Source organism: Haliotis rufescens, unplaced genomic scaffold (assembly GCF_023055435.1).
Source record: "Haliotis rufescens isolate VD_foot unplaced genomic scaffold, xgHalRufe1.0.p SCAF_7, whole genome shotgun sequence".
Taxonomy (NCBI): Eukaryota; Metazoa; Mollusca; class Gastropoda; order Lepetellida; family Haliotidae; genus Haliotis; species Haliotis rufescens.
The window spans coordinates 59,672,716-59,689,375 of record NW_025964361.1 but is presented as its reverse complement, the minus strand read 5'-3'; the positions used below and the strand labels follow the sequence as shown (position 1 = coordinate 59,689,375).

At 37.8% G+C, this 16,660-nt stretch overlaps 2 protein-coding genes across 6 annotated transcripts in view; both read left to right on the top strand.

Moving 5' to 3' along the window:
* Window positions 1-9,179, top strand: part of LOC125376054 (multiple epidermal growth factor-like domains protein 10) — a 184,177-nt gene extending 174,998 nt beyond the window's left edge. The window contains exons 4-11 of the mRNA XM_048387376.1: window positions 100-231; window positions 1,161-1,304; window positions 3,749-3,892; window positions 4,539-4,682; window positions 5,718-5,861; window positions 6,131-6,268; window positions 6,956-7,097; window positions 7,275-9,179. Coding sequence (XP_048243333.1) covers window positions 100-231; window positions 1,161-1,304; window positions 3,749-3,892; window positions 4,539-4,682; window positions 5,718-5,861; window positions 6,131-6,268; window positions 6,956-7,097; window positions 7,275-7,581 — 1,295 coding nt within the window. The 3' untranslated portion in view covers window positions 7,582-9,179. The remainder of the gene's footprint in view (window positions 1-99; window positions 232-1,160; window positions 1,305-3,748; window positions 3,893-4,538; window positions 4,683-5,717; window positions 5,862-6,130; window positions 6,269-6,955; window positions 7,098-7,274) is intronic.
* The window catches only part of LOC124147532, a 159,542-nt gene that overhangs the window by 59,169 nt on the left and 83,713 nt on the right, over window positions 1-16,660 (top strand). The gene's annotated exons all lie outside the window — the stretch shown is intronic.

Sequence of the window (16,660 nt, the reverse complement as noted above, 5' to 3'; positions counted from 1 at the left end):
CAATGCAGGTTGGAATGCTATTAAAATGTTCATATCTATGACACATGTGCACTTGAAAGCCTTGGGGAACAAGGATATTCACTATCATCCTATTTTAAGTTTGCAGCCCAGGACTCTTTGGTGATAGCTGCAATCAGTTCTGCCATTGCTTTCAAGCAACATGTGACCCAGTTAGTGGTGTGTGCCCAGGAAACTGTAGATCAGGATGGCAGGGAGACAGATGTGATGAAGGTGAGGTGATTCAGTCAGTGGTGTGTGTTCTGGAGACTGTAGACCAGGGTGGCAGGGAGACAGGTGTGATGCAGGTGAGGTGATTCAGTCAGTGGTGTGTGTCCTGGAGCCTGTAGACCAGGGTGGCAGGGAGACAGATGTAATGCAGGTGAGGTGATTCAGTCAGTGGTGTGTGTACTGGAAACTGGAGACCAGGGGAGGAAGAAGAAAGGTGTAATACAGGCGAGAGAATTAAGTCGGCATTGTGTGACTGTGGACTGGCTGCCGGACTGGAGCGTAGAGGTGAAATTGATCCGACAGACTGTATCCTATGCATCACTGTATCCTGACACAATTTACATGCGTATATATTTTGTTATGTGCAATTATGTTGGAGAAAGTAAAGTGGATATGTAATGTAAGTAATCCTGTATACTTAGTCTAAGTACTCTAAGTACTTTCAACGAATATCAGTAGAAACATTGCTATGTAGATCATGTCTGAATCAAGTTTAGATGGACACCCCATCTGTTTACCTATTATTATCAGCTGTGTATTTTCAAACGTGCTCTGCTGTGACGTGATGCAACTCGAAATGTTACTTTTTTTGTGGCAGACAAATTTGGACACTGTGCACAAGAGCAGTTCTTCCTTGCCCAGAATAAGATTCCTTGATCCCTTGGGATTATCAGTCCTGGGCTATTGTCACATCATTACTCAATTACTTACATCATCAAAATGTGATTAATGGTTTGTTATATTAGTCAGCAACATTAGGGCCAAGTAATGGCAACATGATAATGAATCATTCCGTCCTGGAGTAGCCTTGGGTCCCAAACAGCAAATAGTTAAATCTCTCTCCGTTATGCGGTAATGTTCCTTTGGATATTTGCATTTAATACTCTTTTAAGATATTTGTGTCTAAGTTCTACATCATTATTTGTCCACAGTGTGTTCAAATGGCAGCTACGGGCAGAACTGCAACAACTCTTGCATTGAAAGAAGATGTGCCGGAGACTCGCCATGTGATCACGTAAGAGGGACCTGTATTTCCGGGTGTGAGGCAGGGTGGATGGGTGAAGATTGTAGACAAGGTAAGCATCGGAATTAATATTTTCATTTTTTACCTGCAAACACCCAACAGGTCTATATATTAATCTTAAAAGCATGTGATCATAAAAGTGTCACTCATGTTGGAACCAGGTTAGAACTATTAAAAGCACATCAACTACATGTATTGTACTTATCAGTATAAATGGAATATTATAACCTTTTCCAGACCCTGATAATATCGGGTCGAATAGATATGACACAGAACGTAATATGGAACTTTTTCATGCTGCAACCAATTTTGATCTTGAACATGTTTAGTGACTCACGTAACGATATTCTACCTGTAAATAATCGAGTCGTCTTAATAAGACAAACCAGTGATGTATTATGTGCAACATACCACGCAGTCTGGATAATTTTAGACATATAAAAAGTTGTTTTGTTTAAAAAATCTAGTCTCCGAAACAACGTCCCTCCCCCCACCGGCTTCCTCGCCTCAAAGATTTCAAATATAAGGTTGGCCCCGAACTGTAAATAGAGGTTATCATGCAAGTGTGTTTGGTGTGTTAGAAATAAACATTGTATTTAGCGAGCCTTGGCTTGTTAAATACATAGTGTTTAATCCTAATACAGGATATTTACCATCCCCAAACACACAAGCGTGATAACCTCTTGATCATATATTGTCATTCTTTAATTCTGTCCTCGAAAATCTCTTTCCATCTCTCTTAAACATAACCTAAACATTGCATTTTTCCTGGAATATGCGCATTAATATATATTACGGCAGATGGTAAGTGCTATGTCAGTCGGTCAGTGACAGTAGCCAATGTAGTTCCAACAGAAACCTGTTTCTTATACAGTGGCGTAACTACCTACATGCAAAACAACAACTGCCTACACAAATTGTTTTTTCTTGCCTTTCACGGCAATCCATCGGTATGTCTTATAGAGTAACTGTCCTTTATCAAAGGGAAGCTACTCTAACACAGTCAATGACTTGTCATTACGTTACGAAATGCAGTCAGATGTACACACAGCGACAAAACGAAACAAGGTAACAATTCGAACATATTTCGGCCAAATCCAACTGTTTTAATTTGTGGAAAGGGTTCCAAGCTGCAGAAGTCTACAAGCACAGATATGGAACGTGATCCCGCTTGGCTAGTGCCCTTGCTGAATTGTTTCACAATTTCTATCTCCAAAGTTGCCAAAACTTGTAAAATGCCTTAGCTACATCACAGTTAGACACTGATTTTCAGTATATTAGACTATTCGGTTCGTAATGATAGCAATTATCCAAGTAATTTCTCTCGACTCTGTCTCTATCGGCGAATAACAAGAGCGACGCCATGTTTGTTTATAAACAGTGAAAGTAGTCCCTTGACTTGACCTTTAATAATTGCATCTCTATCCGCATATGACCCCAATGGATATCGTTTTAATCCGTTGGCTTTATCCTGCCGAGAAACCCACCCATTATATGATAAACGGCTCAATCTGGAGCACTTTCATCGTGAAGCTGGGCATGTATATGTTATTCCATCCAAATGGTTAGCATACACTTGGTCCCTTTTCAGATCATGCATTACCTGGAGCACGTTCAGATTTCGACGGCATTTTTCAATTTAGCAGGATAATGTTGTTGGTTTTGACTTCTAAAACTCCTCTATAGGGATTGCATAATATCTATTTATACATTTTCAGGAAATTCCCTGTGAGCTGGTCCATTGTTAATATATAGGGGTGTTGCAAGACATTGAATCTGGTAGGGCAAATGACGGAATGCGTTTATATGCATATAATAACCCCTCAGGGTAAAGTTACCCGTGAGGTAAACAGATTTGTTCTACCACCGGAGGTGGTAATTTACCACTCGGGGTATTGATGCCAAGGGGCAGATATACCCACGAGGATAAAAATAACCAAGGCGTAAATGGATTGATATAAGCGGGGCGATAGAAATTTTAATCAAATATGGCCTCCAAACAATGATGATAAAATTTTACACCTACACAATCATAACCTGATGTGACCAGAGGTTATGAAGAAGATCTTTAAAGGACAAAGGTAGTTGAAACGGTTAAAAAATCACATAACCAAATGCATTCGTTTTGTCAAACTTAATGAAGGTCTCAATGCACATTAAATTTACAAAATTTCCTCTTGTTAAAATCAGAAACGGAGTGATTTTGACCCAAACTCCAATAAAGGAATATTGACCATTCATACTTAGGAGAAGAGCGCTAGCACTGGAGTTTGTACAGTTGAACACTTACTCATAATATAGTTGGAATCGTACAATCGACTCCACCACTGACACTATCCTGTTTTATTTAGTCCTTGGCGACGGCACAAACAACATTTATGTTTATACCAGAATTAAATAACATTTAAGTGTTATCAAAATTAAGGCTAGTTATAATCATAACACTAATTAGCAATAGACGTTTTGTAATATTCTTATGACATTATGATTTCACAGCATGCTCAAATGGAATTTATGGACAGAACTGCGGAAAGTATTGCACAGACAGGAAGTGTGCTGGAGACTCACCATGTGATCACGTACGGGGGACATGTGTTTCCGGGTGTGAGCCAGGGTGGATGGGTGAAGACTGCAGAGAAGGTGATAACCGAAGTTTACATTATAAATTGAACGCAGCAAAACATTTAATTATTTTATGCATCGAAATACAGGTACGTTTACGGCATACGGTAGTGTAAAGCTAATGCGATAATGTTCCAGCCTGTGACATTTTGGCTTTGATAGGCCAGGTCCCACGTTGACTGCAATAATATCGAGGTTACGAAACATTAGGTCAAAGAACAAAAAATGTAAAACATGTAAGATACATTCTGAATGATACATTCTGGCTTAGAGACTGACATATAATCAGAGCAAATTCAATAGTGATTCATCCGTTTTGCTTCCAAAACGGAACTTATTGATATACCTTGTTAAATTTGTATTATGTTCATGACAACTATGTTCAAACACTATTATATATTTTTTAACCAGAGTAAGATGTGATGTTGCCTACTTTGGTTTCGTTTGAGAGCAATGGAAAACGGCTTGATCATACATTGAAACCATTTAGAAAACATTACCACTGATGCTATCCTATTTTATCTGGCACATGGTAAAAACTACATTTATGTTTATACCAGAGTTAAATAACATTTAAGTGGGTTTTCTTAATCAAGGCTAGTTATAATCATAACACTAATTAGCAATAGACGTTTTGTAATATTATGGCATTATGATTTCACAGCATGCTCAAATAGAAGTTATGGACAGAACTGCGGAAAGTATTGCACAGACAGGAAGTGTGCAGGAGACTCACCATGTGATCACATAAGAGGAACATGTGTTTCCGGGTGTGAGCCAGGGTGGATGAGTGAAGACTGCAGAGAAGGTGATAACCGTAGTTTACATTATAAATTGAACGCAGCAAAACATTGAAATATGTATCGAAATTGCACCCAATTGCTGAACGTAGTGACTCTCCTTGAGTGTTATTATTTAGTGATAGTATTCCAGACTTTAAAAGACCAGATTGGGGAGAGTAGTAAAGAAATAACATCTGCACTGTTTTTCAGCTATTGACCATTGAGGTGCAATATGGTGTTATGTCATATTAAATCAATTTTTTCCTAAGACCTTTGAACATGTAATTCAAAGTCTACATACATGACAAACATTTTGACAAAATCGGAAGTCTTGCGTTTGAGTTACGTTTGGTCGGAAAGAGACACATTTAGCACGAGAACCTGTTTTTTTACATAAAACGCATCGCAAATACAGAACATAGAGGTAAAGGGGTAAAGGTTTTTAATAGTTTTCAGAACAAAGGGTTGACAGCATTGCTCTGTCCTTAAATCAACAGTATAAATTACTGCTGTGTTGGCATTACTCGTTCCTCTGGAATCAAAATGCATATGTCAAGGTATGTAATATTTGACTGCCAAACATTTGTTAAAAAAATGTAGAAAATCTGAGATCCATTCTGAATGATACATTGTGGCTTGGAGACCGATTTGTGATCAGAGTACGCACAACAGGAATTCATCCTGTCGTCTTGAAACAATAAACATATATATAGATCTTTTGTAATGTGTTAATGTGTTCATGGCAACTATGATTAAACACTGTGTTATATAGTATTCAACAATTGTATGATATTCTGTTATCTGCTTATGGTTTTTGTGTTTTCGTTTGAGAGCAATGGGATACGTCTTGTTCAAACATTTAAACAATAACTGTTTAGAACACAATACCGCTGATGCTATCCTGTTTTACCTGATACCTGGCGATGGCACAAACAACATTTATGTTTATACCAGAGATTAATAACATTTAAGATTTTCTAATAAAGACTAGTAATAAACATAACACTTCGCAGTAATAGATGCTTTGTAATATACTCATGAACATTTTGATTTCTCCACAGCATGCCCAAGTGGAAGTTATGGACAGAACTGCAGCAAATATTGTTCTGATAGAAAGTGTGCTGGAGACTCGCTATGTGATCACGTACAAGGGACATGTGTTTCCGGGTGTGAGCCAGGGTGGATGGGTGAAGACTGCAGAGAGGGTGATAACCGTAGTTTACATTAAACATTGAAATGTGTATAAAACTGTACCCAATTGCTGAAAGTGATTCTCCTTTATGATATGATACTATTTAACCATAGAATTCCAGACATAAAATACCAAATTGGGGAGAGTACTTTTTGTACATGTCAAAAACTGGCTAAGATCAGAGTTTGGGTATAAAGATAAACATTGACATAAATTCAGTCGTGTTTCCTACGTTTGGTTCACGGCATACCACAGTATAAAGCTTATTCGATAATTTTACAGCCTGTGATATTAATCATTATGGAGTTAACTGTGACAAGACCTGTGCCTCCAGACACTGTGTGAGGAACTCTTCCTGTGGCTCAACAGGGGACTGTGACAGGGGATGTGAAACAGGGTGGACACAAGCGGACTGTACAGGTAACCATGTTATGTCAACAGGTAGGCAGTGAGAAGAGAGTTGGCAGTGGCTGGACGGTAATATAGCAAGGTATGATGTGTTAAAACGGTACTGAATATCTGTTAAACAAAGATGTGCAACATCAAGCGTTGGAATTGAAGTGTGAAGAGCAGTGAGAATTGAAAGCTAATGTAATCGATGCGCTACACGTTTACAGTCAATAGCAAAAGACATGCTATCGCAGTGGGCTAGCACTTTAAAACCAGAAATTGTTTGGACTGGCTTCATTTAATCATTCATAGCATATGATAGGAAATTTAACATCTCAACTGTTTGCTGACATAAGTTTGTACATGTCCAAAGAAGATAATAAAATGAAATAACGAAGTTACATGTGGTGGTACTGAACAACACAATGGCTGTATCTTGAACAAAATACAAACAGTCATGTCTACTGAATTATATCCATTGGTTCATATCCATTACTTACACATTAATCTATGTTTATAAATCGATGCAAGCGAGCTGTTCATAAAAACAAAATAATCTGAAATGCCGCGAATCACATGCAGGTTTATTTTAGACACAGGACCAACTTGTACTTGATGACAATGCTTATACTCCATGTTTTGCTAAATATTCATTTTAAATAAGATCAAACATATTTACCTTTACTCATTCATTGATCTTGTCTTTCATGTATTCAGAAGACGTGAGAAGTGTACAACCAGCTGGATGTAACGCTACCCAGTTGGCAGTTGCCGTAGCAGTTGCCGTAGCAGTGGCATTCGCGGCTGGTGCTGTATTAGGTGGCATCGTCACTGTTGTTGTCTGGAGGAGAAGGAATAGGTAAATGATCACTCTGATCAAAATATATATTTCAAAGATAAATATTTTAAAAACTCAAAACGTAATTCGTCCGAAGATAGGATTATACCTGACATGAACATGACGTCATATTGGATAATGCTTCTATGTCTTTCATGTACTTGTTTACACCAAGTTTTGAATGCCCTCACATTCCAGACGCTTAGACAAGACATCGCACCGAAACAATGTATCAAACGCTCAAACTGAACGATCGCAGGCCAGTGATGACGTTGGCCCAGGTACTAGGACATACGACAGTTTCAATGCCGTCTCATATGACGCCAAGATGGAAGGAGATACATATTGCACCATTACATCTGGCAAAACAGATTTAGGAACTGGTGCCACTGCTCTGACGTCATGTGACGTGTCCGACTCTAATGGAGCGCGGACGTACGAAACTCTTGACAACACGTCACGTGGAACGGATGGTGAATACAGTGAGATCGGGAAACTTAAGTGACTTTCTAGTGACAAACTTACGGTTTAAATAGAATTATATATTGGTACTTGTACCTATAGTCCAGAAAGGTGACCTTTAACTGTAAGATATATTTCTATTTTTGTGGGTTTAAAATTGTAATAAATAAATTCTTAATTTACGTATTTCTGTAGCGTTAGGTGTCTATTGATCCTCCCACCGACCTCACACACTCAGTCACTATATGGCACAGTTACAATGTGAATTATGTAAGTTCATTTGGAGTAAGGTTTTATTCAACTTCAACGATGTACGCATGTGTATTAATTGTTTCAATTCAACACTGATTTGTAACAGGATACTTGATTAAACAACGTATGTTCATGCGTGCATGGTTTTGTTTCAAACAGATCACATGATTCAACATTGCCGGTCAGTCAGAACAAAACACTTTGCTGTAACCCAATGTCCCCTGCTGTGAACTGTAAATAGTTTTACAATTCTACTCATACAAAAAGACAACATAAATGTATATATGTTTCTATATTTAAGCTAAAGCTGGTGTTTACCTTATAATTATAGTTTTCTCTGTGTATGCATGTGTAATAATGGTGTCACCACCTTTGTATGTGGTCGGTGAACTGAAATACATGGACATGACAAATTTACTTGATCTGTTAACTTGTGTGTATATATATATTTATATGGATTGCGATTAAATATATGTATATACATCGTAGAAAACTGTGTTGCGGCATGTCACACTATCAATGTGTATGTTTTGTGTTAGTGAACTGACCAAAGTAATCAGCGACGGTCTATCCATTTGAAAATATCTGTAATAGACGATTCACTTGATAGATTGTGATTATGTATTATTATAAGGATGTTATATAAACAAGTGCTATAAACAAAATAACAATGGTACATTTTTAATCAGGCATGTCAATGTTCACGTGCCTCGCTGACATGAAAATAGTCTTCGTCGTACTTAAACAATGCGTATTTCATCGAAAGTCATGTATTATAAATTATCTTCCTTCATAACAAGGTAAGCTATGTTGATAAGTTGTAAAGTGCATATTGAGTTATCACCCTTTGTTACTAGTGGCGCTTTAGAATTGTCTATTATTATCTCCCTTTGACGCTGAAGCTCTACGAACATATTTGTGTATTCGTTTTGTTTATTTGTGTTTTGGTTGTTGTATTTTATTGTCAAGTTATATTGTATATGATAACGCACCAAGTAAGTTAATAGGGCATGTTGTGTATACCAGTAGTATCATATGTGATGGGTCATTGCATCTGTAGCCTCTGTATGCACTAGGAGACTTTAGTGTCATCAACATTGTATGACTATGATAGTCACATGTTTGTTATTGTTTTAATGTCACACAATGTTTCATTAAAATGAGTTATGTGTATAAACTATGTTAATAAGAAAACACGTGACGACTGTAGTAAGTCTAGAATTATTTACTCAAATTCCAAAAAAAATATCACTCACAGGTTGTAGTACTTGACATAGATAACTTTAACATTTACTTGATTTATTGCTTTTAAGAATAGTATAACATCATTGCTATTATATTGTAATTATAAGATCACTTGCGCTCCCTCAATAAACGGAATCAAAACGCTGTGCTCTGTCAATGCTTAGACTTCACACCTTTATGACGTCATAATAGTAGTGTGTACTCTAGGAAAACAAAAATTACAAAGGTGCCTTTAAGTATTGGGTCTTATTAACGTGGTTCAGTTATTCTGGTTAAAAATTATGTTTTCGGTACCAGAAACAACCATATAATGGATATTACACCGAATCTGTAACGCAAACCTTAATTTCGCCCTTTCAACCATCTGAACATATTTGGCTGAATGCCACGTCATAACAATTTCCACAAAATATCTCCGAAACCTTTACTTTGAATACACATTCTAAATATGACGATTACCATGCGTCAGATTGTTCGGAATGAGCCTTCAAGAACGGAATATATGCTGCAACCGTCATCAAAGAGATTGAATATCAGACACGCACAAGTGATATGAGTGATATGATTGATGTGATAGATATTGCCATTCTTCAATCAAAAGGAATTAATAGTATCTGCACAAGCGATCATATTCTAACTTGTGATAGCACAGTCTATCATTCGCTGAAGTATAACTTCTTTTCGAACGTCTTTACCTCAGCAAAACAACCCAGTAATGGGTGACTAAGTATTTTCACCTGCCGTGACAGTGACAACAATTCTTGTCGTAGTTGCAGCAGTTGTCATCTGTAGAAAAAGACGAAGGTACATGATGTTGAGTCCATTTCAATCAATCAATCAATCTTTATTCATGGTACTTATGAGGCCAAAGGCCTATAGTACAATGTGTGGGGCGTGTTACAAATTCATACATTTTCTTAGTTTCATGGCATGATAAATGAACATTGATAGATTTCTAATAGTTTCTGTACAATCACAAGTCATTAATTTACAAAATTTGTTACCGTTTGGGTTGCGGTAGAAATAGTTATTTAGATATTTTGCTCTTAAATCTTCATACACTGGACATACACATAAAAAGTGATATTCATCTTCAGTACAATCAGTTTTACAAATCCTACAAAGTCTGTGTTCTCTTGCAATACCTTCATATCTGCCTGTTTCAATAAATAGATCATGTGAGCCACAACAGAATCGAGAAAGAGCTGTTCTAAACTTATGTAAATTTACACTTAATAGATAAGGTTCTAATATAATAGTAGTCTTAAATGTAGTGTAATAGTTTGCTTTTCTAGAACTAAACAAAGAACTAAACAGAGTCCATTTAAATACAACATGACACAGCTGCCAAACTGGGTCTTGTTCCATCATCATTTAACTATAGCATTCTGTAGCACTGATTCGGGTATGGGTAGATATGTAGTATTCTCATCGATATGCACACATGAGATGTGGTAAATAGAATGCAAGTGAACCATGACATATCGGCTGCCATGTACCCCATATAAAAATATATATAAATTGCAGTTTACATGAGCAATGACTTCCCTTTGTTGGAAGCCCACAAACATTCACAAAGATTAGCTTAGTCTCTTTGTCAGATATAAAGAATAAATCAGAAATTGAGAAAGCAGATATCAACAATGTGCCTGTCCATGGTGTTTTCCTGTTTTGCTCACGTAGGGTTGTACAAGCTACTGCCCAGACCAATGTGCCCGTATCCACGAGTACTATATATTTACAGTTTTTTACGGTTATTAAGCTATTTTCCTATCTTTATAATCAAACTCCTGTTTCACACAAAAAACACAAAACTTTTACTTTTATCAATATTGATGTCATCCCTATTTCACTTTGTACATATGCATTATAAAACAATGTGAAGGCGTTAAATGAGGATCGTATGATGAATAGATCAGCCAAGTTGCCTATGTGAGTTGTCGTTTGATTTTATGCGCATATATATCTTCATACACATATTGTGTTATATCTGAAAATGATGATATATCCATCGGTTTTTATCTGATATACTAGCAATATATTACACATGTCATGCCCTTCCTATGATATATTTGTTAACTGTATGACAGCAAAGTGTTGGCGAAATATAATGCCTTAACATGAACCTGATAGCCACTCAATGAATGTCGATTTCAAACTTATATTTGCTGTATGGGTAAAGATGTGTGAAGACATGGTACGTTTTACAACGTCTTTATCGTTTTTGATATTGGTTCTGAGCTTCTTCTTGACCCCTTCATGGGGAGAACACCGAGTAGGTATATGTTTGTTTGTTTGTTGTTTAACACCGCACTCAGCAATATTCCAGCTCTATGACGGCGGTCTGCAAATAATCGAGTCTCGACCAGACAATCCAGTGATTGACATCATGAGCATCGATCCATGCAATTGTATCGATGTGGTAAGTATATGTACACACTTATGTAATAATGTTCATATATATATACATATATATAAATATATATATTTACATACATATATGCTTACAAGTACAGTGTTTGATCAACTTTACCTGGTGATAAAACGTAAATGCTGTCATCTCTGATCATTTTCCGTATGACGTATGCTTCTCTTATACAATAACAAACACAAATACATGCGAAATCACCTCATTTGATTTTTATATGGTTTTTGTAAGAAAATAGATCTGGTTTTCAATCGTATCAGACACATTTTCCATCAAAATATTGTGCATATATATGCTCTGCTTTCCTCTCTGTGTGTTTATTATTGCAGGGTTTTATGTGTAAACATGTTTTCAGGGTTCAAACTTCCTATTATATCTTTGTCCCCAGTGAGGTGGCCCAGCTTTGGTTGATTGTGGTCTGTAAGCTAGCTTTAATTTATAGTGAATAATCCAATGAAAAATCATTGTTTTCATTTATTGATCTGATTTCTGTTATAGCTAAACTGTGTTACTTACCTCACTGTTTTACTGTCCTTTGTCGACATTTAATAAGTAATTAACTTGTTCTCATCGCGATATGGATGCAATATGGAAGTGATGTAAAAAATTAATTGATCACTAATTCACTCTTATATCTTAGTTGGCTGCACTGCCATGTTGAGATCGAGGTACCAATGCTTATCATGCAATTCACTAAGTAGTCTGACTCCACTATTATAACGTTTCAAATAAAAAAGATAGTATATACACGTTAAATGACCCACGTTCCTCACGCCCTTGCACTTCTTAATTAACTCACTGATTAAAGATTGTTGATCAAAAAAGATTTTATGGTCACACAATGCCACACATGGAGCATCTTACCGTTCGTGGAACAGCACGAACAATATGCAATCTACAGGAGTTTCATGGTGGTCTTTGTTGTTTGTCCAGTTTACACGTTGTTCTTGAGCTTCTGTAGACCATACTAGACCATACTACGGAACATAACTATGACAACCGACAGAACCGTATATTTTCATATGTAAGACAGTATGGACATTGCCTCAATGGTGATAATATCTACTTCTTTTTTTAATTTCCCATGCTAGTTAGTTTGGGTTCACCAAACATCCTCTGTTTGCCTTCCATATCTAAACTGGGCGGCAAAAGAAAGTATAGTTCGAGTTCCATGATCGATAAAAAAATAACAAGAAGAGGTTTTGTTGTGAAATATAATATGATCTAGGGAGGGGTAACAGATGATTGATCAACCACAGTTTGAATGAAATTTTGCAATCACAGGTAATGTAAGCACAAGGTAAACAATGGTGGGGTAAGAAATTTCATTTTCAAAAGTTGTCTGAAATGTCACCAAAATATTGTCAGACACACTACATGTCCATTGTCGACACAGTTGCCTTCAATAGCGTGTATGACCTCCAGCTGCCTCAGTGCATGCTGTGATACGCCGCCTCATCGATGACGTCAGTCTTCTGATGACGTGGACTGGAATCCGTTGCCACTCGTCTCTCAGGGCCTGCTGCAATTTATGTCTGTTGACGAGAGGCTGATGGCGTGCTCTAATCTGTCTGTCAAGATGGTCCAACATCTGTTCAATAGGATTCATATCGGGTGAGTGGGCAGGCCAGGGCAAAACGTCAACGTTCTGCTGGTTTAAAAAGTTCCGAGTCAGTCTTGTAGTATGGGGCATTGTCGTGTTGAAACAATGTCCCCTGCTGTTGGTTTTGTAAGAAGGGAAGCACAACTGGCTGCAACACTTGATCTCTGTACTGCACAGCGTTCGGGTTTCCCTATATAATCACAAAATCAGTCTTCTGATCTCCACAAATACCGCCCCACACCATGACACCTCCCCCGCTGAATTGATGGACCTCTCGAATACACGCCGGAGCCTAACGTTCCCCTCTGCGTCGATATACTCGTTCTCTGCCGTCATTCCGAAACAAGTTAAACCGACTTTCATCAGTTAACAGCACACAACGCCAATTTCTCACTTGCCAGCGTCGAACCTGCCTCGCCGATCGCAGGCTCAGGCGTCGATGTTGAGCAGTCAGTACCTCGGAAAGGACGATATGCTCGGATTCCAGCAGCACGAAGTCGTCGTATTACTGTACGTCGGCTAATGGGATGTCCTAACGCCGTTGCTGCCGTCGCCGTCGCCGTTACGAATCTGTTTCGCAGGTGAATGAGCCGCATCTGACCGTCTTCCAGTAGTGTTGTCACTTGGGGTCTTCCGGTTCAAGGCCTGTCCTGTGTCCTCCCTGTCTGCTTGAACCGTTGAATCAGCCTGGCTACTGTCAACCTTCTGGCAATTTGAACCTGTGTTGCGCATATTTCGGCCATACCGATGGCTATCTCTCTCTCTCTCTGCTCCTGTGACAGTCGTGGCATTTCTTTTGTGTGCTTTCATCACGTGTGGTTATACCCTGAGGACGAACGCATTTATACAGCTAACATACCATAGACGGGAAACCTGTTTCACCGCACGAGCGCCGTCAAAGGTGGCGCGTTCGGGTGAGGTGTTTTTTGGTACCTGTTCCTGGGCAGTCATATTCCCAATACCCACTTTCCACTAGTTATCGCTGTTTTTAGGAAAATTACAAATTGCCAACCTATATTTTTGCGGCTTAGTTTAGTTTTAAACAACTGGTTATTCTGTCTGACCAGTTACTACCATAACACAAATGACGTGTGCCTAGGTGGATGAGTGTGGAGAGTGTGTTCGTCTGATTCCTGTGACGAGTGCAACACACAGGGAATATTTCATTTTATGAATCTAACACTAATTCCTAATCTAACACTCAGGGAGTTGTGTGTGTCTGATTCATATACCAAGTATGCCATGGAGGGCGTGTGTATGCATTTGCCAGGACTTATAGGACACAGAGGGATAATACGTGTGTCTGATTTTATATTTAATCATTAATACATCTAACAATACAGGAGAGACGGAGTGTATTCAAACAATTAAAAACAGATAAATAGATTATTACTCGTGGCTCTAAGCATTGACAATATAAACTTCTTTCAGTGCAGGTACTAAGACGTGTCTAAATCTACGCTCACACAATAAAATCATGTACCTACTATATTAAGGCCATCAGCGAATATTCGCTGAACTATTGTTGTTAGTAATGTAAGCGTCCAAACAGGATATATGTTCAGTGGTCTCACATTTTGATAACGCAGGTCAAAGTAGGTGCACTATGGCAGTTGACTGAACTTGCTGCTTCAGATAGATGTTTGTATCTGCCTTTTGAATTGTCAAATTGTCTGTTTTACCTGTCAACTTTAAAAGCATGGCGCCTTGTGCATTACTCCTGTCTGTTTTACAGTTCCATTTCAAAAGTATGGCATTTATTGTACACATCAGACGTAATTCAAAATTAACATCTAGTTTTTAGTGTCAATAAAATCAGCAAATGCGCTCTGGCATCATTAGATTTCTGTTTACATGTCGTTGTGGCATGGTTGCTGTGCGGCGTCAAACAAAAAAAACATCTTTTTATGTAAATTATGTTTCGCCTTGTTGCGAGCACCTGGTGTCATCACTGATTTTCAGTGGCTCATTCATATTGTTTCGCCCGTAAGTTTTCCTTTTACGCCCAATGAAATCTGTTCCGTTGGATAATCGAGACTGGTTATTATCTGGCGTTGAACTTTATGCAAAATTTTACAAGCACTGTGAAGAGATTAAACCACATGGATACGAAAATGTCTCAACATATTCTCATAATTGCAATTTTAAATGGAATGAGTATGAAGTATTGTGAATATATAGCTATAGTAGCTCCATTTGTGACTTTTTAAACCAACATCAAAAAAAGGAAACACATTCTTCCGTCAACGCAGGCCCCCAACCATAAAATACCGTCAATGTGTCTTGGCCATACACTTGTGCACTATGCTCACGTTATGTATAAACATGCCCTTGAAGCTACAAAAAATACATGCATTTTAAATATTTACATTGTATGAAAGCAGACCCCTGCTTATAGACTGCAATGTTTATTTTGACGGTGAGCAGCATAATGTTAACCCGTGTGGCAATAGGTGGCCCTATTTAAACAGCCTTGCGAAATCAACTTCCTGGTTGTCACACATAGCGGGTGTGTGGATACTCACTGTCAGCGCGGTGTTGTCTTCGTGTTGGATACAGCTAATCGCAGGTAGGTCGTTGTATGTTGCTGTTTTACTGGTTTTCAGTCTTTATTTCAGCTAGGACACGATACGTTCTCATTTACCTTATTGTAATACTGTTGCCACCCAAGGTTAGTTTCAATCACGATAAATGTCATCACCAACGAGCAGGCTTGGCCCAGTTAGCTTTACGTTTCACATAATTCGTGTGCTGGAGCGCAACGGGATGAAACGATACATTTCTCCGATAAAGTCACCTTGAAAAGTACAAATTCATTTGTCAATGAATGTCAATGGTACACATCCCTACGTCACACAGAGTTGCTGTTCGGTTGGTATTACTAAACATACAGTAATGTAAGTAAGTACAGCAATGGAACATTGCAATATGAACTATCTCAGAACATATGTGAACTCATGTATAAGTTTATTATTTTCGAAAACTATTAATGGTATCCAAGTAAAAAAGCGAACACTACAGTGTGCATATAACATGCAACTAAACATTGTTGGTTATCGCTCTTTCTGTAGCAGTTGTCATGTCTATAAATTCCAAGAATGATAATCTTATTGGCTCTTTATGCAACATGCAATATATGTAGATTACTAAACGAGTCCCTGTTAGATGCCTTTTTTTATTACAGTGAGTGTATTTCACATCGTTTCTAACAAGGACAAGTGTAGGAATTTATTAATTATTTACTAAACGTTGGCGCAGTATCTAAAGTCAATGTTACAAAAAGGCGTTGCTTGTATAAGGGTAGCTTATGAATAACATTTGTAGCTCATGATTTGACAAGAGACCGATATCAATAATAAGAAAAGATAAGATAAAGAGCCTGAAAACATATTACTAATAGCCTTACCACAGACAACATCAACAGAAACATGTGCATCCAAATGACTTATCTAGCTTCATTATATTAAACTCGATTCAATGTCGGAAGTTGAGCCCGAGACACGATCCACTCATAGTGTCGTGTCATGTGATTTCTTGCAAGGCAACAGATATTGTATTTGTTATAAACTCTTTTATAACTTCCTTTGGGCAGCA